Source organism: Phyllostomus discolor, chromosome 3, assembly GCF_004126475.2.
Source record: "Phyllostomus discolor isolate MPI-MPIP mPhyDis1 chromosome 3, mPhyDis1.pri.v3, whole genome shotgun sequence".
NCBI lineage: Eukaryota > Metazoa > Chordata > Mammalia > Chiroptera > Phyllostomidae > Phyllostomus > Phyllostomus discolor.
Genome location: NC_040905.2, coordinates 106,456,756 through 106,483,123, shown reverse-complemented (window position 1 = coordinate 106,483,123; position 26,368 = coordinate 106,456,756). Strand labels below are relative to the sequence as shown.

The 26,368-nt window shown below is 36.8% G+C and overlaps 1 protein-coding gene across 2 annotated transcripts in view; it reads left to right on the top strand.

Moving 5' to 3' along the window:
* ATF7IP2 (activating transcription factor 7 interacting protein 2) overlaps window positions 1–26,368 on the top strand; it is an 80,062-nt gene that overhangs the window by 14,823 nt on the left and 38,871 nt on the right. The window contains exons 2-5 of one of the 2 annotated variants that reach the window (XM_028515716.2): window positions 12,797–13,635; window positions 14,811–14,935; window positions 18,835–18,969; window positions 19,985–20,083. In XM_028515716.2, coding sequence (XP_028371517.1) covers window positions 12,807–13,635; window positions 14,811–14,935; window positions 18,835–18,969; window positions 19,985–20,083 — 1,188 coding nt within the window. In that variant the 5' untranslated portion in view covers window positions 12,797–12,806. The remainder of the gene's footprint in view (window positions 1–12,796; window positions 13,636–14,810; window positions 14,936–18,834; window positions 18,970–19,984; window positions 20,084–26,368) is intronic. The other variant, XM_036020936.1, reaches the window with a different exon arrangement.

The window sequence follows — 26,368 nt, the reverse complement described above, 5'->3', positions numbered from 1 at the left end:
CTTTGTTCTGCTCCCCCCCCCCTTCTTCTAAAAACCTCTGTTGGCACCGAGATGTTGGGATGGGCTTTGAGACATGAATCCCCCCCAGATTCTCAGATTGCTTGCATCTGAAAAACCGCTTTCCTCTTCACCAGCACCTGTCTCATGAATTTGGCTTTCATTCTGGCAGGCAGTTGGACCTGTGTTCAGTTACATTGTGATTTCTCCACTGACTAGCCCTTCTCTTGTCTCTCTCCCTCTGTTCAGTCTTCCCTATTTCCTGAGACACAACAATACTGAAATTAGGCCAGTTAACAACGCTGTAATGGCCTCAAAGTGCTCTAGTGAAAGAAAAGTTGTGTGGCTCTCACTTTAAATCAAAACCTAGAAATGATTAAGCTTAGTGAAGAAGGTATATCAAAAGCCAAGATATGCTGAAAGCCAGGTCTCTTGCTTGAAGGAAATTAAGTGCTACTCCAGTGAACACATGAATGATAAGAAAGCAAAACAGCATTATTGGTGATACAGAGAAAGTTTTAGTGGTCTGCATAGAAGATCAACAACATTCCCTCAAGCCAAAGAGAAATTTAGAGCAAGACTCTAACTCTCTTCAATTCTGTGAAAGCTGAGAGGTAAGGAGGCTATGAAAGAAAAGCTTGAAGCTACCAGAGGTTGGTTGTGAAATATAAGGAAAGAAGCCATCTCCATAACATAAAAGTATAAGGTGAAACAGGAGGTACTGATGTTGAAGGTACAGCAAGCTATCCAGAAGATCTAGCTATGGTAATTAATGAAAGTTAGTACACTAAACAACAGATTTTCAGTATAGATGTAACCGTGTTATATTGGAAGAAGATGCCATCTGAGACTATAGCTAGAGAAAAGTCAATGCCTGGATTTCAAGGCTTCAAAGGACAGGCTTATTCTTTTGTTAGGAGCTAATGCTGCTTATGAATTTGAAGTTGAAGGCAGTGCTTACTTGCCATTTTGAAAATCCTAGGGCCCTTAAGAATTATGCTAAATATAGCTTGCCTGTGCTTTATATGTGGAACAACAAAGCCTGGATGACAACATATCTGATTACAACACGGTTTACTAAATATTTTAAGCCCACTGTTGAGACCCACTTGGAAAAAAAAGATTCCTTTGAAAATATTTCTGCTTATTGATAATGCACTAGGTTAGCCAAGAGCTCTGATAGACATGTTCAGCAAGATTAATGTTGTTTTCATGCTGCCAATACAGTATTCATTCTTTAGCCCACGGATTAAGAATAATTTAGGCTTTCAGGCCTTATTATTTAAGAAGTACCTTTCATAAAACTATAACTGCCATAGGTAATGATTCCTGTAATGGATCTAGACAAAGTAAATTGAAAACCTTCTGGGAAGTATTTACCATTTAGGATGCCATTATGAACATTTATAATTAATGGGAAGAAATCAAATTATAAACATTAACAGGAGTTTGGAAGTGTTTATTCTAACCCTCATGGATGACTTTGAGGGGCTTAAGACTTCAGTTGAAGAAGTAACTGTAGTGTAGATATGGTGGAAATAGAAGGGAACTAGGATTAGAAATGGAGCCTGAACATACGACTGGATTGCTACAATCTCATGATTAAACCTTAATGGATGAAGGGTTGTTTCTTTTGGATTAGCAAAGAAAGTGGTTTCTTGAGATGGAATCTATTCCTTATAACTATACTGTGAAGATTGTTGAAGTCACAATAAAGGATTTAGAATAATACATGAACTTAGTTAATAAAGCAGCAGTGGGTTATCCTCCCTCCCCCTTTTCTGTTTCACTTTGTCTTGTTCTAAAAGCAAACATCCTCAGGTGAGGATTTTTTTTTAATGTATGCATTTCACCCTGGCCAAGTGGTCCATTTGCTTGGAGAAGCATCCCATACACTAAAAGGTTGTGGGCTTGATTCCCAGTTGGGGTTCATACAGGAGGCAACTGGTCAATGTTTTTCTCTCACATCCATGTTTTTTCTTCTCTCCCCCTTCCTCTCTCTAAAAATCAATAAAGATATCCTTGACTGAGGATTTTTAAAAAATGAGGAACAAAGTCAAACCACATAACCAAAGAAGGTACTTTTAACTCATATAACAAAGGATTGACCAAGGCTAGTTAAATACAATATATTAAGTCCTATAAAAACTAATTGAGAAGAGACCACCCAATAGAAAAAATGAGCAAGATACAATGAGGAATTTTGCAGACAAGGAAACCTGTATAGCCAGTAAATTTTAAAAGATGGTGGTAATTAGGTAAATTCAAATTACGACAGTGAGATAAACATCTATATCCAAGTAGATTGGTAAAAATTAACTCTGACAATACTAAGGACTAAGGAGGATGTAGCTAGGATAGTGGTCTCTCTTACTCATTGTCAATAGGTGTGTAAATTGGTACAACTGTTTTGGCAAATAATTTGGCTATCTTGAAAATTTGAACACTTGTATACCTTTTTGCTACCCAACAAATCCACTCAAGAAATGCTTACAATCAGGAACAAGACTAGTACGCCTACTCTCAGCACTATTATTCACCATAGTAATGAATGTCCTAGCCAGAGTAATCAGGCAAGAAAAATAACAGGCATCCATCCTGGAAGTGAAGAAGAAAAAATATTTGTTGGTGATATGATTCTATTTATAGAAAACCTACAGACTCCACTAAAAGACTTAGAAATAGTAAACAGATAAGTTAAAGTTTCAGGAGACAAAATCAATGTACAAAACTCCATTATTTTCCTAACAAACAATGGAATATCAGAAAGTGAAATGAAGAAAAATCCCATTTATAATTTCAACAAAAGGATAAAATGCCTAGAAATAAACTCAACAAATAGGTGAAACTCTATACTCTGAATACTATATGACATTATTGAAAGAAATTAAAGATACAAAGAAATGGAAAGATATTCATGGATTAAAGAATTTACATTGCTAAATGGTCATATTACCTAAAACAATATACAGATTTAATACACTTCCCATCAAAATCCCAATGGCATTTTCCACAGAAATAGAACAAAAAATCTCCAAATTTCAATGAAATGGCAAAGATCCGAAATAATCAAAGCAATTCTGAGGAAAAAGAACAAAGCCAGAAATACCACATCCCCAACTCAAACCATGTTACAAAGCTACAGTAATCAAAACACTGTGGTATTGGCAAAAAACACACCAGTGGAACAGAATTTAGAGCCCCATATATGGGCAACTAATTTTCAACAAAGGAGCCAAAAACACAATGGAGAGAAAATAGTCTCTTTGATAAATGGTGTTGGGAAATCTGGAAAACCACATGCAAAAGAATGAAATGAAACTGGTGTCTGATACCATGAAAAAAATAACTCAAAATGGACTAAAGACTTGGATATAAGGCGTGAACACAGACACTAAACTTACAGAGTTTGGTCTCATAGGGGTTTTTGTGAACTTGACCCCAACAGCAAGGGAAATAAAAGAAAAAGTAATTGAATGGGACTTCATCAAACTAAAAAGCTTCTACACAAAAAAAGAAACCAATAACAAAAGAAAAAGTCATAATGGGAGAAGATATTTACAAATGATAACTCTAACAAGGGGCGAATATCCAAAATATATAAAGAATACATATAGCACAACAAAAATACAGTCTGATTAAAAAATAGAGACCTTGAATAGACATTTTTCCAAAGAAGACATACAGATAGGCAACAGGTATGTAAGAAGATGTTCAACATCAGTAGTTGTAAGGGAATTGCAAATCAAAACCAGTTGAGATATCACTACACACCTGTTAGAATGGCTATTATCAATAAGACAGGAAATAACAAGCATTGGAGATGTGGAGAAGAGGGAACCCTTATACACCACTGGTGTGAATTTAAATTGGTGTAGCCACTATGGAAAATAGTTGGAGATTCCTCAAAAAATTAACAATAGAGCCACCATATGACCTAATAATCCCTTTTCAGAGTATATGCCCCCAAAATTTGAAAACACTTGTATCTTAGAGATATAAGTAGCCTTATGTTCATCTCAGCATTATTCACAATAGCCAAGAGAGGGAAACAACCTAAGTGTCCTTTGACAGATGATTGGATTACAAATATGCAACGAAATATTACTCAGCCACAGAAAAGATGAAATAGTGTCATTTGTAACATTGTTACAGAACAAACAAGGGGGGCCTGGGACGATATACTATTACTGAAAGAAGCCCCCAGGTCCGTCATGTCCGCCGCCAGAGGAAAGACGTCTCTCAATGCCAGAGATTCATGAAAAGGAAAGGAAATGTTTATTTAATGCTATACAAACTTAAAGTAGTGACCTAATGTCTTTATCAAAAATCCTAAAGTCCCTTAGAACACCCACAAACAGACACAGTCCTTCCTTCCTTCCCCCTTTGCCCAGTCCAGAGTACCGTATCTCAGGAAAGGAAATAGAAGTCCATGGCTCAGGCAGTTCCTCTGGTTATTCCCAGCTAGTACTCGATCTCGACTGGGAGACCTCCCTGGGTTCCCGGCACCCTCAGCTGAGTCGCCGGGATCTCTGCTAAAACCAGGCGGCAGTTCCCCCTTTTAAAGCTGCGGGGGTCCCCATTCTGGCAAAGGCACGTGGTCCTCTCTCCCCGGGCCATGGGAGTCCCAATTCTGCCAAGGCCGCGTGCTTCTCTCCCTCAGGGCTGCGGGAGTCTCACTCTGCTAAAGCTGCGTGGTTCTCTCTCAATGGCTGTGATCTTCTCTGCACTTCCACAGCTGCATGGTTCTCCCCTTGCACAATGGCTGCAAGGGGGGGGGGAGGGGGGAGCGCCACTCTGCCAAAGCCAAGTGGCGGTTCTCTGTGGCGGTTCTCTGCTAAAACCGCATGGTGAATCTGTCTCTCAGGGCTGCTGCATCTCCGTTTAAATCCCCGCGGCCAATCTTCCTTTGCAGCCCCATTTCCGACTCCTCCCACACTCGGCCTCACATGCCAGAACTCATATTCTTCCAGCTTTACTGGGCTGCCATCATGAGTCTGGGCAGGTGTGGCCCCAAGTCCTGGAGCCAATCATCTCCAAGCTCCCACGCAAGCGCTATAACTCAGGGGACCTGCCCCCCAGTTACGTCTTGGTGGGGAAGTTACTTCCATTCCCTTGGCTGTGAGCAAGGCCACAGCTATTTAACATATCTAAGCGACCAGCCAAAGGCTATAGATATGTTAAATGGCCACGCCAGAGGTTAGCTGAAAGGCTGTTGCTATGAGAAACAGCTCTCAAAGGCCCTGCTCCATTTGTCCCTTCCCCCAACCCATACCCTGGGCGGGGTGTGTTCATTAAGCAATATATTGAACAGGTACTGTGTATAAGAAAGTTTAAAGCAGGGAACAGATTTATTCAATTTACATTATTTCTAATAAAAAAAAAGATTGGGTTTTCAAACAAAAGTCTTCTCACAAACAGCACTCCAGAATGAATTAAAGTTGAGAACTGAGGTTCCACCGTCTTACTATACCATGAACGTAAAAGAATTTTTACTATACACAATGAAGTGAATGAATTCTGTATGAGTGACAAAACAAGTATTGAAAAACTATACTTTGCTAAAAAAACAGTTAAGCTGTGTATAGTTTACCTCGCATTTATAGTTAAACTCTAATTTACAAACAGCAATGAAACTAAACTTAATTTAAAAATACAATTATAATGGTGAACAGAGGAGATGGGGGCATGGAGTGGGGAAATAGGCATACAAAGGGGGACCCAAGAAAGCCCGGAATTTATTTGTAAAAAATAGTGTTTATTCTTACATGTTTAAACTTCAGTACCTTCAAAGTACTTGCAATTTGATGCAGTACACCCATTGAGACTTTTTTCCACTGCTTAAAACAGTTTTTGAACTTGTTTTTGTTGCATTTTAGTGTTTCTGCCATTTTTTTTTCACCTCTTCGACATTAGCAAAACGTTTCCACTTGACCTTTTTCTTTTGGGAAAACAAAAGTCTCTCAGGTGAGATTGGGTGAATAGGGAGGGTAGGGCACAGAAGTCATGTCGTTTTGGGTCAAAAACTGCTGAATACTCAGGGTGGTGTGGGCAGGTGCACTCATAAATCACCCATCATGAAATAGGCAACTGTGTTGTCTTCAAAAATAATGAACCGAACTTGAACATAGCTTCTCTCACAACAATGTCAGCTGGTATACCAATCCCGATGGGTTCCTAGAACACTCACCTAGCAGCCCAAGCCTGTAACAGAAGGGCCCCGCCCCCCAGGAGATATTTCTGGGGTTTTGGGGGACCTCATAAACGCAAATTACTGGTAGTATTTGATTGAATGGTAGGTTGTTCAAAAATAGTATTTTCTTTAAGATATACTTTGATTAATGGATTTTGCATGCTTTTATATGCATCAAATGTAAAGGCATATTTACCTCAATGTTTTAGGATTTTTCAGTAGTTTGGGTTTTTTCCCAAAAGCCCTGAGAAGGACCATTGCAGTGTGTTCATATGGTTAGTTGTTTCTGTAAGGTTTTTAAAAGTAAGATATTTTAACTATAGTTAATTTAACACTGCTTTCTCTTCATCTTGGTTTTTCTTCACTTGTCTCTTGGCAGCACAGTGGCTTCAGGCATTTTTTGATTGGAGATCTACTTAGTACAGGTTTAATAGGATACATTCATGGTCATAGTCACAGGTAACATTTGCCTGTTAGCCTGATTGTGATAGGAATGTAGTCTACACTGTTGAGTTTTTCCCTTGAGATTGATTTCTAGTTTCAAGCCATTGTGATCACAAAAAAATGCTTGATATGATTTCAATTTTCTCAAAATTTTTGAAGCCTGTCTTTTGTCCTATCATGTAATCTATCTTTGAAAATGTTCCTTGTGCATTTGAAAAGAATGTGTATTTTGCTTCTTTGGAGTGAAAGGTCCTGTTAAGCCCATTTGGTCTAGTGTGTCATTCAGTGCCACAATGGCCTTGTTCATTCTTTATTTGGAAGATCTGTCCATTGTTGTGACAGTGTGGTGTTAAAATCTTCTACTGTAAGTGTGTTGCTATCTATATCTTTTTTGAAGCTTTCCAAGCTTTTCCTTATATATTTGGTTGCTCATATGTTTGGTGTTACCCGTTTACACTGTTTATAGCTTCCTGATGGATGCTTCCCTTTAGAATTATGAAATGGACTTCTGTGTCTCTTTTTATGGCCTTTGTTTTGAAATCTATTTTGTCTGATATCTACCTTGGGTTTTTTCCCCCTGTTCATTTGCTTGGAATATTTTTTCCCAGCCTTCACTTTCAGTCTGTATAGGTCTTTTGTTCTGAGGTAGGTCTCTTATAGACAGCATATAAGCAGGTGATGCTTTCTTATCCATTCAGCTACCCTGTATCTTTTGATTGGAGTATTTAATTCATTTACATTTAATGTTACTACCGAAAGGTACTTATTCACTACAATTTTTCATATTGTATCTGTGTTCCCCTCTCTCATGCTATACCTTTATCTTAAAGCAGTCCCTTTAGCATGTCTTGCAGTGCTGGTTTGGAGGTGTATTCTTTTAACCATGTCTTATTTGGAAAACTCTTATTTCTCCTTCTGTTTTGAATAACAGCCTTGCTGGGTAGAGTAAGTAGTCTTGATTGCAGGCCTTTGTTTTTCATTACTTGGAATATTTCTTGCCATTCCCTTCTGACTTGTAGTGTTTGTGTTGAGAAATCAGCTGATAACCTTATCAGAGCTCCCTTGTATGTTACTGTCTGTTTCTCTTGCAGCTTTTAAGATTCTCTGTCTTTAAAATTTGGCATTTTAATTATGATGTGTCTTGGAGTGGGCCTCTTTGGGTTCCTTAATTGGAACCCTCTGTACTTCCTGAATTTGCATCGCTTTTCCCCTCTCCAGGTAGGGGAAGTTTTCTGTCGTCATGTTTTCAAACAGGTTTTCTGTCACTTGCTCCTTTTCTTCTCCTTCTGGTATTCCTATGATTTGAATGTTGTTTTTGTTTCATGTTGTCCTAGAGTTCCTTTAAGCTGTCCTCATACTTCTTGAGTCTTTTTTTCATGCTGTTGCTCTACCTGGGTATTTCTTCCTACCTTGTCTTTCAGCTTACTAATTCGGTCCTCTGCTTCATCCATCCTGCTTGTAATTCCTCTAGTGTATTTTCTATTTCATATATTGTATTCTTCATTTCTTCATGGTTTTTGTTTATAGTTTCTATTTCCTTTTTCATGCTGTTGTAGTTCCCACTCAGTTTCTTGTAATTGTCACTGAGTTCCTTGAATATCCTTATGGGCATTTTTTTAAAGCCTATGTCTAATAGATTGCTTGCCTCAATTTTAGTTATGTCTTTTACTGGGGATTATTCAATTCCTTTCCATTGCAGTTTCTTTCTTTGTCTCCCCATCTTAGGTGATTGTTTTTGTTTGTTTCTGTATCTCAGGGTGCTCTGTTTTGTCTGCCTGTTTTTATGGGGTGGACTTACATGGTAGGAATTCTGTTGGACTCAGTAGTGCAGTCTCTTTGATCTCCTTGTCTAAATACTCTAGGTTGCACTTTTGTTTATGTGGGCTGTCTTGTTATACTTGGGTTTAATTGTTGGTGGCTTCTTTGTTTGTGGGTTCTCCCTTCCAGTGGGCTTACTGTTGTACAGGTATTAGTTAACAAAGCAGTATTACCAAACAACCAATCCTATGTCAGCAAAAAGAACCCTCCTACCACATCAGCAATCTCAACCACAATTGAGCAGAGATTGATAAAGGTGAAGAGAGATTACAGATGTTACAAGCTATGAAAAATTGAATATGAGATGACTAAAAGAGGGGAAAATATTGAGTAGTAAGAGGAGGGAGAATTGATAAGAATAGGTATAGAACCAAGGTGAAGAAAGTTGGAGAACAAAATTTAAAACATAAGTAAAACACAAAAGGATGATAGGAGCAATGGGTTAAGAAAAGGGAAGAGTATACTCTGAGGTTTGAAGTAAAATTGAAAAGTTATTAGACCAACAGAATCAAAATTGCAGAAAAACCACAACATGGTCAATAGCAACAACTGCTTAATGAAGTTTAATAGAGGTGGGATAGGAATAAGAATATTGTGCAAAAACAAAAAGTGAATATGAGATGTGTACTATAAAGAAAAATGATTTTGAGAGGATGGGGGAAGCAAACTAGTAAGAGTAAGGAATAAAGCCAAGATTGAGGGGGGGAGGGAATGAAATAAAATTCCTCCCTCAACTGATCGGGGGCAGGGGAAGGCAGAATGGTGTAAAACAGAGGAAGAGTAATCTGTAGTATTTCAAGTACAAAGAAGTACTGAACAAATAGGAGTTCTGTTGTAGAAGTACAGCAATAACCATGGTATTTCATTCAACTAGCCACTGTTTATAAAAGGTGGAAAAGAAATATGACTCTTTTAAGGGGGGGGAAAGAATATGAGCTGACTTAAGAAGGAAGAGTGCTTATGGGAGGTTAGATGGAAGAGAAATAGTGAGTGTAAGGGATAGCAACATAGCATTTAATGAGAGAAGATAAAGTTTATCACAACTGTAATAAAGCTCATGAAGATGGCAAAATGGACTAAAACCAGGGAAGGATGCTGTGTATTATTTGGAATAACAATAATATGATTTAAAAATATATAATATGAATGAAAGGAATAAAAAGTAAAAGACCCAAGAGTAGTGAGTTATTTGGAATATGAGTGAAATGAAAGAAGAAAAATTAAAATCAATATGAAAGGGGAAAAACAAAAATAAAAAGGAAAAGAAGAGAATTTTTGTTTGTTTATTTTTTTTATTAAAGATTTGTATTTATTTATTTTTAGAGAGGGAAGGGAGGGAGGGGGAGAGAAAGAGAGAGAGAGAAACATCAATGTGCAGTTGCTGGGGGTCATGGCCTGCAACCCAGGCATGTGCCCTGACTGGGAATCAAACCTGCGACACTTTGGTTCACAGCCCACACTCAATCTACTGAGCTACGCCAGCTGGGCAAAAAAGAAGAGAAATTTTTAAAAATGCAAGATATTCTTATGAAGAGCAAGGTGAAATTTGTCTCAGCTGTTGGTGTTCACCTTGTGACTTCTTTCTGGGTCTGTCTCTGGTTTTCTCTCAGCTCCAGTTCTTACTATCTTACTCTTGCAAAAAAAAATAATAATAATAATAAATAATAAAGGGAAGAAAAGAACCGCGCCCCCTCCCAGCTGGTTAAGCCTTCCCAGCCAGTTTTGCAGATCTGCCTGGCTCCTGCAGGCATTGGGGGTTTGGGCTATTTTCCCTCTCAGGTGGTTTGGCAAGGATGGAGGTACTCAGTCTGAGCTACAACAATTACAGATACCCAGTTTTCAGCCCATGCCCTCATAGCACTGTTTGGCCCTCACTCTCTACCCAGATGTGCCATGCTGGTGCTGATAAACCACCTCACTTTGCACCCCATTGATCAATCTGTGAGGAGCACTGAGTGGGAGCAAACCTTGCCCGCAATCCTCCTCCTTTGTTGACCTAGCAGCTGCGAGTGCAAGATCCCTGCCCAGTGTACCTCAGTTCCCCTTTGGAAAAAAGTCTTTGTTGTCGCTGATGTTGTTCTTTGCCACTGCCTGGCTTTTCACACTTTCCAACTCACTGACAAGTCTAGAGTCTATCTCAGTCTCAGCCAGTCGCAGCTCACCTTTTCCCCCAGCTCCAGGTGCCACCAGGATGTGGCACCATCCAACCTATGACCTCTGCTCCAGTTTGGATATAGTCAGCAGTGGGTGTACTTGCTGTCTTTTTGTTACTCGCCCTCCCCCACAGCGACTTTACCCGTTTACTCCTGGCATGATTCTGGGAATTCACTGCCCTGGGAGGGGAGGGAGCTGCTACACTGCTATCACTGAGCTGGCTCTCCTCCAAGGTTTCTGGTGCCATGCCAAGCACTTTGATCTTCCCTTCCATGCTAAATGATAGCTTTGGTAGATAGAGTGATCTTGGATGTAGGTTCTTGCCTTTCATGACTTCAAATACTTCTTTCCAGCCCCTTCTTGCCTATAAGTTTTCTTTTGAGAAATCAGCTGATAGTCTTATGGGCACTCCTTTGTAGGTAACTGTCTCCTTTCCTCTTGCTGCTTTTCAAATTCCTTATCTTTAATCTTGGGTAATTTAATGATGAAGTGCCTTGGTGTGTTCCTCATTGGATCCAACTTCTTTGGGACTCTCTGAGTGTCCTGGACTTCCTGGAAGTCTATTTTCTTTGCCAGATTGGGGGAATTCTTTATTATTTTTTCAAATAAGTTTTCAATTTCTTGCTCTTCCTCTTTTCCTTTGGGCACTCCTATGATTTGGATGTTGGAACATTTAAAGTTGTCCCAGAAATTCCTCAGCCTCTTCTCATTTTTTTGAATTCTTGTTCCTTCATTCTGTTCCAGTTGTTCTTCCTTGTGTTCTAAATCGTTAAGAGTCCCAGTTTCCTTCCCTTCACTCTTGGTTTCTTTTATATTTTCTTTTATTTCCTTTGTGTAGCCTTTATTTCTTCCTTCATTTTGCAACTGAGCTCAATCAATTCTGTGAGTGTCCTGATTACCAGTGTTTTGAACACTGTATCTAATAGGTTGGCTATGTCCTTGCTGCTTAGTTGTTTTTCTGGAGTTTTCATCTGTTCTTTTGCTTAGGTGGTATTTCTTTGTCTCTGCACACTTGTTATGTTGTAAGGAGGCAGGGCCTTAGATATTCACCAGGGTAGGGCAACCCTCATTGCTGCATTGTAGTGCTGTCTGTCATGGAGGCATCAGAGTGGGAACAATGCTGCTGGCTCGCTCTGCTCTAGCCCCACTTTCCAACAAATTCTCTTGTGAGACTGGGATTTCTCCAGCCTTCACAACCCCCATAGTATTTTACAGGTAGAAGTTTCGAGTCTTCAGTTTCCCAATCAGCCAGCCCCACCTAGCCCATGTGGTCCACTGCCTTGTTGGGGGTCCTCTCCTCCCCGCTGCTGTCTCTACCCCTCCTACCAGTCTGGATGAATGTTTCTTTAACTCCTTGGTTGTTGGAGTTCCATGCAGTTTGAATTTCTGTCAGTTGTGGTTGTTTATTTTTTTTAAGATTTTATTTATTTACTTTTAGAGAGAGGGAAGGGGAAGGAGAAAGAGAGAGAAGGAGAGGGAGAGAAACATCAATGTGTGGTTGCCTCTTGCGTATCCCCCACTGCTGGGGTCCTGGCCTGCAAGCTAGGCGTGTGCCTTGGCTGGGAATCAAACCAGCAACCCTTTGGTTCACAGGCCCATGCTCAGTCCACTGAGCTACACCTGCCAGGGCTGTTTATTGTTTTTAAGTTGGTTATCCTTCTTTTGGTTGTGCAAGGGAGCTAAGTGTTTCTATCAATGCCTCCATCTTGTCTGGAAATCTGTCTTGTTTTTATGTCAGTATCCTGTTGTTTTGATTACTATAGCCTTATAGTATAGTTTGATATTAGATAGCATGATTCCTTCAACTTTGTTTTTTCTCAAGATTTTTGTTGGCATTCAGGGTCTTTTGTAGTTCCATATAAATTTTAGGTATATTTGTTCTGTTTCTATGAAATATGTCATTGGTATTTTGATAGAAATTGCACTGAATCTATAGATCTCTTTGGGTAGTATGGACATTTTCATGATGTCAATTCTTCCTATCCATGAACGTGGTATATGCTTCCACTTACTTGTATCATCTTTGATTCCTTTCTTCAGTGTCCTATAATTTTCCAAGTATAGGTCCTGGTTAAATTTATTCGTACATGTTTTATTTTATTTGAAGTCAACATTGTTTTAATATTATAAATAAATGTTAGCTTTAGTCTTCTGAAGAAATGCATTTAAATATGCTATCTTAAATTCTAGGATATGAAAGATGGCAAGTCCAGATAGAAGTAAACGGAAGATATTAAAAGCAAAAAAAACAATGCCTGCCAGTTGCCGGAAGCAAATAGAGATCCTCAATAAGTCAAAGAATGTTGAAGCACTGAAAACAGCAGCAATTGGAAATAATGTGTCAAGTGATAATCAGAATTCAAGTATTGGTGTCATAAATAACAAGTGTAGACATTCTGAAAATGATGCTCCTTCTTTGGACTCTACCAAAAATTCAATATGCTCGCAAAAAAGTAATATAGTTTCTCAGAATGTAATAAAACCACTAGAATTTGGTTTGGAAACGAGATTGCAATACATTGAAGAACAAGTTGTATGCCTTTACCAAAAGCCAAGTAAACCAATAGAATCTCCCAGGAAACTGTCTACACAAGATGCAAAAGATTCACAAAACACTTCTGAAAACCATTTTGAATATCAGGCAAATGTAACAAGATCCGTTTTTGAACAACACAAAGTGGATTGTAATCTGAAATCCACTAGTGATCCACACAGTGTATTGAGTGGTATAGTTCAAATGCCAGAGTCTACAGTAATCAATTCCTTGGATGATAAGAGAATTGATAAGATGGTTTCCCAATTAGAAACACATTATAAAAGGCAAAATAACATTTTGACTTTAAGTTCAGACACCCGTTTTGTCCCTGTTGATAAAACACGTATGGTGGTGAATTCAATCATTTCTAGTAACTGTATTGCTGACAGTTTGAAAGGTGAAGAATCCTGTAGAGCCTGTCATTCCAGCATTTCAGATTGTGAAAATACAGACTCAACATGGCTGTCATCACTTGACACAGATAGGAGTAACAGTAAGTGTATGCTTGTACACCTTTTGTGCAAATCAAAATAATCACTCTTTGGGGGGATTTTATAGTCTCAGATGTAGAAAGAGTGCATTCAAGGTGGGGGAAAAGTAGGTTTATAGTTTTTTGCATGGAAAATGATAACAATAATCAATAAATAATTGTACAAGAGTAAACTGTTTTGAATACTCACAACTGTAAATGTACTTTTTCTCCACCTTATATAGGGAAAAAAGTAGACAATGAAAATAATTATTTGAGTATCTTGTTTCTGAACCATTCTTGGTGGGGTGGGGAAATGGTATCTTTTAGGTCCAAAGGGAGGTAAATTATGTCAAAGAAGAAATCAGTCACTTTTCCATGAGAGTGCAAAAAAATCAAAAGGTAGTTCATGGCATTTGTTTGGTTTATTTCATCTACATCCTTTTTTATTTTGAAGTTTTATTTATTAGATTAATAGGTTAATTGAAAGAAACTGTGGGTTTTTTTAATTGTTGGTGAACCCATATTATTTTTCATAGAATTGACCTGTAAATCATATGCCAAGTTTGACCTGATGTATGGTAAGAATATATACATATGTACATGGATGTGTGTGTAGAGTGAAACACATCAAATAATTAACCAGTGAAGCTTTAGGGTTATGAGATCATTAAAATACCTAAAGTATATTTCATTAGAAATAGGTGTTTTGTAGTTTAATGAAGTATGAAAAAAACTGATTTTATAGGATAAATCTTGTGTTTTTGTCTAGGCTACAGAATGATCATTGAACAAGATGAATTTAAAATTGCTTAAAGATAGGGTCACCTGTTAAAAATATGTAGGACTACCTTAGTAAATGTTTATAAAGATATTGTGACCACTTAAGTAACTATAAATATATAGAGGATTAAATGATACAGTTTATTCAGTTTTTGTCATTATTAAATAGATGATATGTGTGTATTAAATAAGGCTGGAGGGAAAGTGTATCTGAGACCAGAACCCTACCTAGGATATTCATTAAAAAAAAAAAAAAAGATTGTCGCAATTTTTCATACAATTGCATTTTCTAAAAACTGCTGCCATGATCACATGTTAGTTTTTTAATTTGCTTAGAGGGTTCCTAAATTAGAGAATGTCCCTGTTTCCTTCATTAGAAGGAATATTTTTATCTCTGATCTCTCCATCTCCCCAAGGCCATAATCAAAAGAAGAGGATGTTTTCAGAAAACAAAGAAAATGTTAAGCGCATGAAAACTTCAGAGCAAATTAATGAAAATATTTGTGTAGCTCTGGAAAAGCAAACAGCATTGGTGGAACAGGTAAAATATTGGTACTTAAATATTTGCGTCAGAAATTTTTACGTTTGATTAGTTAAAAATGGTAAAATTTAATTAATCTCCATGACTTAGTACAGATGACTTTCACTTGATGCAAAACTGGTATATTAAAACTGAATTAGCAGATGGAGTTATTAGGGGAAGATAATTATTTACATTTCCAAAATATTGCTAGTTTCCTGAGAGTAATCCAATGCAGAGTAACCAAGGTAGAGTTCTCTGGTAGAAAGAGAAGGGGCTTAAATCTCTGTGTGAGTCAGATACTGCATGACCTTGAGCTTTGCTGAAAAATCTATTTTGTACTGGTAATGGGGTTCTTTGGTCTGCATCTATAGCTGTTTGTAGACATTATCACAATTGATCACTATTTCCTAGACTCAGACAACCTAAAAGTTCATTGCAAAGTCCTGTTACATTCAGGTTTCCTTGCCTTAATTTCCAAATTTACACAGATATGCTGTTATTAGCTGACATTTTGCTTTATAGTATCATTAAATGCATGTTTTGCTTTTCATTTTTGCTCCATATCATCTCATTGTGTTACAATTTCTATACATGTCTTACCAACTCTGAATTTAAGTGTAATGAGATTCAATTTTAGTAGGTCCTGTTTCTATCATCATTTTTTCCTATTTTACTGTGCATATTTACCACTAGAATGCCACGACTAGAAGTCATTAAGTAGTAAATTAATGCCTTGACAGTTGTAATGGAACAAAAAAATGTCCCAATTCAAACTATCCTGCTAACTGCATGAGAAACAAAAGCACTACTGTTTTTTTAAAAAACAGACCATTAAAATTATATAGTTACGTATTATAAAAATATATATCCACATAATACCTGGAAGTCTTTTGAAAGACTCATGCAGAACCAGCTTAACAGATGAGTTAACAGTTTTCCCTTTATACTTCTTACTCTCTTCCATGAAGACCAAAAGAGACACTAATAAAAAATATGTAAATATTTTGTTGTTTGCGAGGAACAAGTAGCATAATAATGCTAAGCGCTGGATGTAGTTTAAGCAGAAGGTTGGCAATTATCGCTGTGGCTTATTTCCAGTGATTGGTGACTGAATTCAGAAATATGGACACATAATTACAAAGTAATCCTTGGAAGTGATTGTTTCAGTGGCATGGAAAAATTAGAATTTTCATTCATTATTATCTGCCTCACAAAGTAGTTGGTCAAAGTTGGCACAGAAAATAATCCTTCCCAGTGATATTTAAGGAATGTAATTTATCTTCCCACTCTACCTCCATCCATCCCCTACCTGGAAATTTCTTGCACAATCTCCAGAGACAACTTGAGTTTTAGCTAATTCCTATCTTTTTATCTATCTCTAAATTACTAGGCTAGCTTACCCTCATTTGATGTTTTGATTCCTGTCCAAACAGTAAACTTTCTAAACTGCATCTAAATTAAATAAACTACATGGTTTTTTCTTGTTTGAATCCCAGTGGAATAGGGTCTCCCATTCTGACATTGTTCTTCCCTGCTGAGAGAGTCCTGGAGCTGGTGACTCTTCTTTTGAGATTTCTTAAGGATCTTTGCCTAGTTGGTTCTGATTAAATTACTGAAGTAGAGGGGGTTTTATTCTAATACACAAGTTCGTTACACTACCCACCATCTTAGAAAGTTGAGGCATATAGGGGATATAAAATTGCCAGTCTTACTCCATTCTTTAGGCTACTTCGTCTTCTCCAAATTGGACCTAGGACTTCCATCTGATTTTATGATTTGGACACATTACTATTGGCAGAAGACATTCAGGAGGTATCTGGTGGAGGTTATTGTGTCTGCCTTCTGTATACGGAACAACACCACTAAATGAGAACAAATGTCAACCTAACCAAGGATAATTACCCCTTGGTGGCATTTAATCCAAAATAAGTTATCAGAGTCTGCCTCCATCTGAATTACTAGGAGTACTTGTTTAAATTGTGGTTTCTTGGGCTCACTCAAGAAATAGTTGAAGACTATTGTTTTAGGCTGCTCTTTTCTCAAACTCAACTGATAAGAATCACTAGTAATACTTGTTAATTATATAACTTTTCAGTCCCCTTTCTAGGAAATTCTGTTTGGTGAACCCAGGAAAGGGACTAGGAATTTGTGATTATAACAAGTAACCCTGTGGTTCTTCCTCATCAGGGAAGTTTCACAAACACCGTGTGGCGTTTGCTTGTTATCAAAACAGTATTCCCATATTCAAAACAGATCTTTCTCCAAGGTTCATCTGTGTATGAACTTCACATATTGACCCTGGCTAGTAAAGTTGCAAGCATGCAATAATCCATAAAAACCACACATGGGTGACAGATAATGGCTGTCAGTGAAAATAGTATGTGTTTTAAGCATTTATTTACATAACACATATTTTAAGCACTTATTAATTTAATTAAGTATTTAAGAGTTGTGAAAGTAATGACAATCATGTCTAATGTTGAGAAACTGTTGAAGAAATGTTAATAAAGCACTACAGAAGAAATCAAGTAGAAATAGGGTTGAAGAGCAAGAACAGTTGAAAATGAGGAGGAAAATCCTTGGGAATAATCAAAATTGCTGAATATGTGACTTAATCATCCAGGTGATATTAGTATGTAAGAGTTTAAGGTAGAAACGTTGTGTTTCAATTTTGAGCACCAAGAAGCAAATACCATAATTTTTGGACCATTAAAAGCACTTAAGTTTTAGAGGAGGAAAATAGGAAAAAAAAATGTTTGAAGCAAAAAATGTGGTAAAATATTTAATAACATAAATAACATAATATTTCACCAATGTAAATATAAACAGAACTCAACAGCAGCATTAACAACCATTATTCCTCCCAAATTTGGGGGGGGGGGTGTGTCTTATAGTCTGAAAAATAAGGTAATAGGATAAAGTTGTAAATATAACTATTAAATACTTTAAATGTATTATGACAGGTTTTGTCATTATGATAGACTACCTTCTCTGGTACAAAAGTTGCTTAAAAATCATACACATTGACCAATTAACTATAGTAGATGTTTCTGAATATATCTCTAATCAGAGCTGTTCATATCATTGGGCACTGAGATTAAATATGCTTCTTGAAAATAAGCTAGTCTGTTTGCTAAAAAACAGCCAGATAATGAAATGCATCAGTATTTAGTGTTATGGCTATCATAATCTCTTTGAATAACACGCGTTATGCCGGATAACATAACACCACATAATTGTCCCTACAATTTTAACAATAAGTCACCCCCTATAAAACTATATTTATAAGGATTATCTTGTATATTTAGTTCCTTTCATGTCAATTCAGTGTTTTTTATCTTTTGGAGCTCTTCCACATGTTGTGTATAATGTTCTTATAAAAATCCTATGAGCATCTCTCGTTCAATATTGTATCACCTACCCATTTGTGAACAAGGAAAATGAAGCTCACAGATGTTGTGACTTCCCAAAGGTCATATAACTGTTAATGGCAGGGTCAAAGGTCAGACTTCATAATTTGCTAGATCTCTATTAGAGGCCAATTAACCATTTTCATTGGGCTCTATTTTTCAGATAAGTGGAGTTCCTTTCAATGGAATAGTAGGTTTAATGACCATAGTCATTAAAAAATATAAATGGGATACAGGCTTTTATTGCCCTTTAATATGTATTGTGGAATTCAGTTGAAACTATAGGAAACTAAAATAAGCTCTAGGAGAATAAATTTATTGGTGTGTTTTACTGAATTTGATATTCAAATTTTATAAAACTGGTATAATAATATAAGTATAAATATATATAAGTATATTGGTTACAGAAAATCTGGAAGAGAGCAAAGCTATTTTTAAGCAGTAGAGAATAAAATTGCTTTTAAATTTGAAACATGGGGTGTTTTGGTTTTTATTTTAAAATTCTAGGTCAGACATTTGATTCAACAGGAGATCTGTAGTATAAATTACAAACTATTTGATAACAAACTGAGAGAATTGACCGAACGCATTGGGAAGATACAGTGCAGGAATAAACATGAAGCAATAGCTGATGAACTCATCGTAAGTTTCTAATTTCATTTGATTTCACTTGAGTCCTTTTAAAAAGTAGAATTTGGTGGTATTTTTATACATTAGGAAAGGAAAACAATAAGGCAGACCCAAATATCCCTGGCCACAAGCCTGATGCACCAGATTTCTATAGGTAAAGAATTGATATTATGCCAGCAATATTGGCCCTTGACAAACGTTTTAGAAATGTTAGCTATTCTATATCAACTGACAGGCTTAATACATAGGCATTTTCTTTTAATTCAAAATATATTCTGTATTAGAGTTTATACAAGCAGTTTCAAGGGCTGGGGTGTGTGTGTGTGTGTGTGTTTGTTTTAGGATTACTTGCTGGTTGGTGTTTCTACCAACATGGACCAATTTTATCATGGACTTAATTTTATCATGGACCAATTAGAAGATTGGTATTTTTATTTTCCATTCTAGAGTGTCATACTAGCATCAAACATGATTTTTTTCATTGAGTTAACGTTGGTTTATAACATTATACATTATAATGTTGCAGATGTACATTATAATTCAGTATCTGTATACATTGCAGTACACTTACCACCAAAAGTCTAGTTTCCATCCATCTCCATACTGTGACCCCTTTTACCCATTTCACTCTCCTCCAACCCACCCTTTCCCTCTTGTAACCACCAATCTATTGCTCATAGCTAAGAGTTTTTGTTTTGTTTGTTTGGTTTTTGTCTGTGTGAAATTAATACAATTTTGTTTTTTTTCTGTCTGACGTATTTCACTTAGCCATGACACCCTGAAGGTTCATCCACGTTGTCACAAATAACAATATTTTATTTTTTAATGCTGCATACTATTCCATTGTACATATACCACATCTTGATCCATTCATCAGTAGGATTTAAATCTTTGGCTTATATAACAATTTCTGGTTTATTTGAGTGTATGCTTAAGTCTCTCAAAACTGCTTTGGAAAATAGTTTTCTCTCCATCTCTCTATATTTCTAGTACTCTGGTTACATATTTACTTGTTTTTCTCTTCTAGGCAAGAGTAGCAAAACTTCAAAGGCGTATTAAAAAGATATTGTTATCTCAAAGGAGTTGTTTGGATCCAAACATGTTACCCAGTAATACAGACTGTAAGGTTGGTATAACACATAGGACTTTTACTAACTTCTTTAGCCCACATTATAGTTGTTGGATTATGTGTTTCCGAACTCAGAGGGATTAAAAGATAATAAATTGATACTTAGAATGTTCCTGTAACTTTATCTCTGGGGAAGATACCCTGAGGTAGCCAAAAGTAAATGCCACATGTATTACTTTAATAAAGTAAGTAGAGAGGGGATTTCTGATTGCCTAGATTATCCACCTTCCCACCATTTTCTCATGCTGAGACATACACAGCGAAGTTGAAGTAATTTTACAGTGAACCCTTGTATACTAAGCACCTAAATTCTACCTTTCCTATTTTAATATATTTATTTTTCTCATTATCTGTCAATCTGGTCATCTGTTAAGCCATCTTTATATATGATACATTAGGTACAAATATATTTTGTATCAAAATACACTTTGCAATGTACACATAAAACATGTTAACATAGATGTCATTAAGTAGAATTTAGTGTCTGTTTATATTTTTACATAAAATTCAAATGTAATCTTCAGTGTACATTCACTGGATTTCTTTTTTCTTGTAGTGTCTTTATTTATTTTGGTATCATATTTATGCTATCCTCAATAAATGAATTGGGAAATATTCCTTCTCCTGTTTTTTGAAAGTGTGTAAGATTTTTATTACTTCCTTAAATGTTTGATAGTATCCACCTCTGAGCTTTCTTTATAGAAAAACTTTCTCTTCAAAATTCAGTTAATAGGTGTAAGGCAATTCAGATTTTTTTATTTCATTTTGCATCAGTTTTCTAAGCTACTTTTTGGAAGGAATTTGTTCATTTTATCTAAGTTGTTGAGTATTGTAGCATAAAACTATTGATGAAATTAAATTCCCTTGTCTCATTAATATTTGTAGGTGTGTAGTGATATACACTCTTTCATTTCTGATACTTATAAGCTGTTTTTTCCTTAATCAGTCTTGCTAGGAATTTTAAAATCTTATGAACTCTCTATCACTTGTATCTTTTCTATTTTTTATTAGATTCTTTCTCTTACATTGGATGTAATTTTTTCTTTTTCCAGCTTCTTAAGAAAGAGCATTAATTTTTACCCTTTTTTACTGGAAAATATTTAAAGCTATAAATTTCCTTCTAAGCACTGCTTTTTCTTGTATCTTCTCAACATCTCAGTACAGAAGATGATATATTTGATAAATTGTATTTTTGTTTTATATCAGTGCAAAGTAATTTCTGATTTCCCTAGGGGTATTGTTCTTTGACTCATGTTCTTTGACTATTTAGAAGTGTGTGTTTAATTTCCAAACATCTGGTGCTTCTCTAGGTATGTTGTTTTTACTGATATTCAATTTCATTTTGATCTGAGCACATACTATGCAAAATTTCAAACTTGAAAGTTAACTGACACTTATTCTTGTAGTCCCAGGTATAGTTTCCTTTGGTGAATGTTTCATGTATTCTTGAAAAGAATGTTAGGTGTAATGTTCTGTAAATGTCACTTTTGAGTTAATTGTGTTAATTGCCAAGGTAATTGAGAGTGGTGAATAATGGCCATGAAAAGATGTCCATGACCTAGTCCTCAGAATGTGTGACTATCGTACTTTACATGATAAAAGGACCATATAAATCGGGAGATTACTCTGAGGGTTTGGTACTCCTAAAAGTACTTATAAACAGGAGTCAAGAAGGTCACAACAGAAGAAAGAGATGGGACAATGGAAGCAGAAGGTGGAATGGTTGCATTGAAAATGGAGGAAGGGGCTGTGTGCCAAAGAATGCTGGCAGCTTCTAGAACCTGAGAAAAGGATACAGATTCTTCCCTGAAGTCTCCAGAAAGGATGCAACCCTGCAAACAACTTGATCTTGGCTTAGTGAAACTGATTGCAAATATCCAGCCTCCAGAACTATGATGGAATACATTTCTGTTTTAAACTACCCAGTGTGTGGTAATTTGTTACAGTGGCCTCAGGAAACTAATACAGAATGTGGTACCAGGGCATGTGGGGTGCTGCTGTAACAAATAGCTAAAAATGTGGAAGTAGAATGGGGTAATGGGTAGAAGCTGGAAGAATATTGAGGAGCATGATTTTTAAAATCCTGGATTTCCTTGAGCAGACTCTTAGTAGAAATGTAGATGTTAAATACTGTGAGGGCTCAGAAATGAAATGAGGAGCACCTTAGAGAAAACCTATATAGTCAAAGAGAGTATCTAAATCTTCATAAAAAGACTTGGTAAAATATGAACATTTAAAATCACAGTTGGTGAGTACTCAAAAGGAAATGGGGAAAGGGGATTCTTTCTACATAGTAGCAGGAAACTTAGCTGAATTGTGTCCTACAGTGATATGGAAACAGGACTTGTAAGTAATGAACTTGATTTTTATTAGGCTAACAGATTTTTGAGCAATGTATGGAAGGTTTGGCTTGGTTTCTTACTGCTTATAATAAAATCTGAGAGGGAAGAGGTAAATAGAAGGAGGAACTGTTTAGCCAAAGGATCCAGGGGGACTTGATTTGGAAAATTCTGAGCTTCTACAGATTGCAGAAGATCCTAAAACATTATCTGGAGAGAATGCCAGTGGTGTATCAGGACAAGCTTTTGCCCAGTGCCTTAGAAAAATCAAAAGCTCAGAGCATTCAGTTACACATGGAGCTCTTTGAAGAGAGTAGGCATTGGACTGTCTTTCAGCACGCAGTTACCCTGTTTATATTGAGAGTGTACATCCTGGACTCCTTATGTGAGTCATAGTTCAATGACAGTTTACTTTTTTAAATTTTTGCAGTGCTGTCATGGTTGACTTTATTCTGTTGGCTCCACTGGCTCTCCTGTATAATCCCTACAAGTCCTGCCTGGGTTTCCTGGTGATGTTGGGTGGGAAGTTTAGGAAATGTTGGCCTATGGTTGCTGCCACTATAGTAGATTAGGCCTGCAGCTGCCCCAGATGTGGAGCAGGGACTCTGCTGATGCCTCAGTAGTCCATGCCCACTGTTGTTCCAAGTATGGGATGATGGCCCTACTGACATTGCAATGGATTTGGCCCACTGCTCTTCCAGGTGTGGAGTTCTGGGGATTGGTTCCTGCCTATCTTTTGATAACATTGCTACTGCAGCCAGTTAGAGCCCATGCTACCACATGTGTCAGCTAGGAACCCAGGTAACACTACTGCTACAGTGAATCTGGCTGCTGATTCTGCAGGTGTGCAGTGGGGGTCTAGCCAACACTGCTCTGGGTTTCAGGAGTAGGACAGGTCCCTGGCCTTTCTGGCATACATCGCAGGATATATAGATAATAAAAAGAAAACTCAGGTAATTCTGTGGTGTTACTGCTTAATCTTGAGATCCCCAGGCAGCCTACCCTTTTGTTTCCACTTTTCAGAGGCAATTTATGATGGCCTGTTTACTGTTAATTCAAGTTACCCATTGAATTATTTATAAGACATTTAGTTGTGCTTTGAAGGGAGGAGTAGGGTAAAGCGAGTCTGTGCCATGTTGTCCTGGAATTAATAGAATACCAGTGCTTTTTGAAGTTACTTTCCATTGTCTAAACCTATTTCTACATATAAAATCTGTACATGTAATACAGTGTTTCAGAATTCTGCCCTGTGTATCAGCATTTTTGTTCATGTTACCCATCAGAAAAGCCCATGAGTTGGACAATCAATTGATCCTTTTGTATTGATTAATATGTACATATTTTAAATACTGCAAGTTCTCAAACAAAGCATAGGCTAAAGGTTTCAGCTCCAAGTTTTAAACAAAACTCATTGACTAGAAGAGCAAGTTGAAATTTTCTTTATGTATGGTCTTCACTCATTATTGAAAATGAACAAAATTAAAAAGTTTCTTTGTTAAATTCTAATGTTTATTAGTTCTTAAAACTTAGTTTAGTAGGAATAAAATGTGTCTAAATACTTAGGTCAGTGATTTTCAACCTTTTTCACCTCATGGCACACATAAACTAGTAATTATGCGACACATCAAAAAATACAGTTCTTACCTGGCAAAAAAATAGTTATAATTTTGATTCATTCACACCAGACACCGATTGTTGTGTGGACTGTTGTCCTTTTTTTGTTTGTCAACCTGAAGGAAAAGAGGTCAGTGCCCCTGACTAGTCAGTTACTGCATCTTTTTTCCCTTTATTTTCTAATGTTTTATTTTAAGTATATTTTATTGATTATGCTATTACAGTTGTCCTATTCTTTTTCTCCACATAATTCTCCTCCACCCTGTACCCCCATTCCTTCCAGCATTCTCCCCCTTTTAGTTCATGTCCATGGGTCATACATATAAGTTCTTTGACTTTTCCATTTCCTATACTATTCTTAATCTCCCCCCATCTGTTTTATACCTACTATTATACTTCTTATTCCCTGTACCTTCCCCCCATTCTTCCTCTTGCCCCAGCTTGCTGATATCCCCCATGTGATCTCCATTTCTGTGATTCTGTTCCTGTTCTAGTTATTTGCTCAGTTTGTTTTTGTTTTTTAGGTTTAGTTGTTGGTAGTTGTGAGTTTGTTAACATTTTACTGTACGTAGTTTTTATCTTCTTTTTCTTAGGTAAGTCCCTTTAACATTTCATATAATAACAGATTGGTGATAATGAACTCCCTTAACTTGACCTTATCTGGGAAGCATTTTATCTGCCTTTCCATTCTAAACAGTAGCTTTGCTGGAGAGAGTAATCTTGGATGTAGGTCCTTGACTTTCATGACTTGGAATACTTCTTTCCAGTCCCTTCTTGCCTGCAAGGTTTCTTTTGAGAAATCAGCTGATAGTGTTATGGGAACTTCTTTGTAGGTAACTCTTTTCTTGCTGCTTCTAGGATTCTCTCCTTCATTTTAATCTTGGGTAGTGTAATTATGATGTGTCTTTCTTAGTGTTTCTTCTTGTATCCAACTTCTTTGGGACTCTCTGAGTGTCCCGGACATGCATGTCTATTTCCTTCACCAGATTGGGGAAGTTCTCCTTCAGCATTTTTTCAAATAAGTTTTCATTTCTTGCTCTTCCTCTTTTCCTTCTGGCACCCCTATGATTTGGATGTTGGAACATTTAAAGTTGTCCCAGAGGTTCCTAAGCCTCTCCTCATTTATTTTTTTAAATTCTTCTTTCTTCTGTCATGGTTGAATGTTTATTTCTTCCTTTTGTTCCAAATTGTTGATTTGAATCCCAGTTTCTTCCCTTCACTGTTGGTTCCCTGTATATTTTTCTTTATTTCACTTTGTATAGCCTTCACTTCTTTATTTTTTAGTCATAGTCAATCATTTCTGTGGTTACTAGTGTTGTGAACTCTGCATCTGATAGGTTGGCTATCCCTGTGGGTCACTTAGTTCTTTTTCTATCTTTGAAAAAGATAGTTTTGATCTATTCTTTCTTTTGGGCCATACTTCTTTGTCTCTTCAATTTGTTGATGCACCTATTATATTGTAAGGGGCAGAGCCTTAGGTATTCACCAAGGCAGGACAACCCACTTTGCTGCATTATGGCACAGTATGTGGGTGAGGGTTCAGAGAGGAAACAATGCCACTTGCTTAGCTCTCGCCCTGTTTTCAAGAGATTGGCAGTTTCTCCCACTGCCACAACTTGCACAGATTTTTACAGCCAGAGGTTCTGAGGCTTTATTTTGCCCAAGTTGGAACCCTGGGTTGCTTAGACTGCCTCGCTCCCCAGTTGTTTTTCCTAGTTTATCTGCATGCAAATGTGGGACTGCCCAGTCTGCCAATGGCAACCTTGCCATGCATCCTCTCCACCCTGGCCCTGTCTTTGTCCCTCCTATCAGTCTGGGTGAATGTTTCTTCTTTAACTCCCTGGTTGTCAGACTTCCATATAGTTCAATTTTCTGGCAATTCTGGTTGTTTTTTGTTTTACATTGGTTCTTTCCTTCTTTTGGTCGTGCGAGAAGCTAAGCATATCTACCTACTCCTCCATCTTTGCTGAAACTCTTAATGTTTTATTGTTTGTACTATTACAGTTGTCACATTCTTTTCCTCTTTGCCCCCCTCCATTCATATTGCATCTTTTAAATTTTCTTGTGACACACTGGTTGAAAATCACTGACCTAGGTTTTTCTTTTTTCTTCCTTTCATTCAAACTGGGAAGTTAGTTTGTACTACCATTATTTTTATTTCTCTGAAGTATTTTTTAAAAGCAGTCATGGTCATTGAAATACATATAGTTTAACATATTTTTGTCATCTGTATGCAAGACTATTTTAAGAACATTTTCTAAGTTAAAGTTTAGAAACTTTTTTCCTATCATTAATTTTGTGTGGAAAAACAAAATTAGTAACCCTTTCC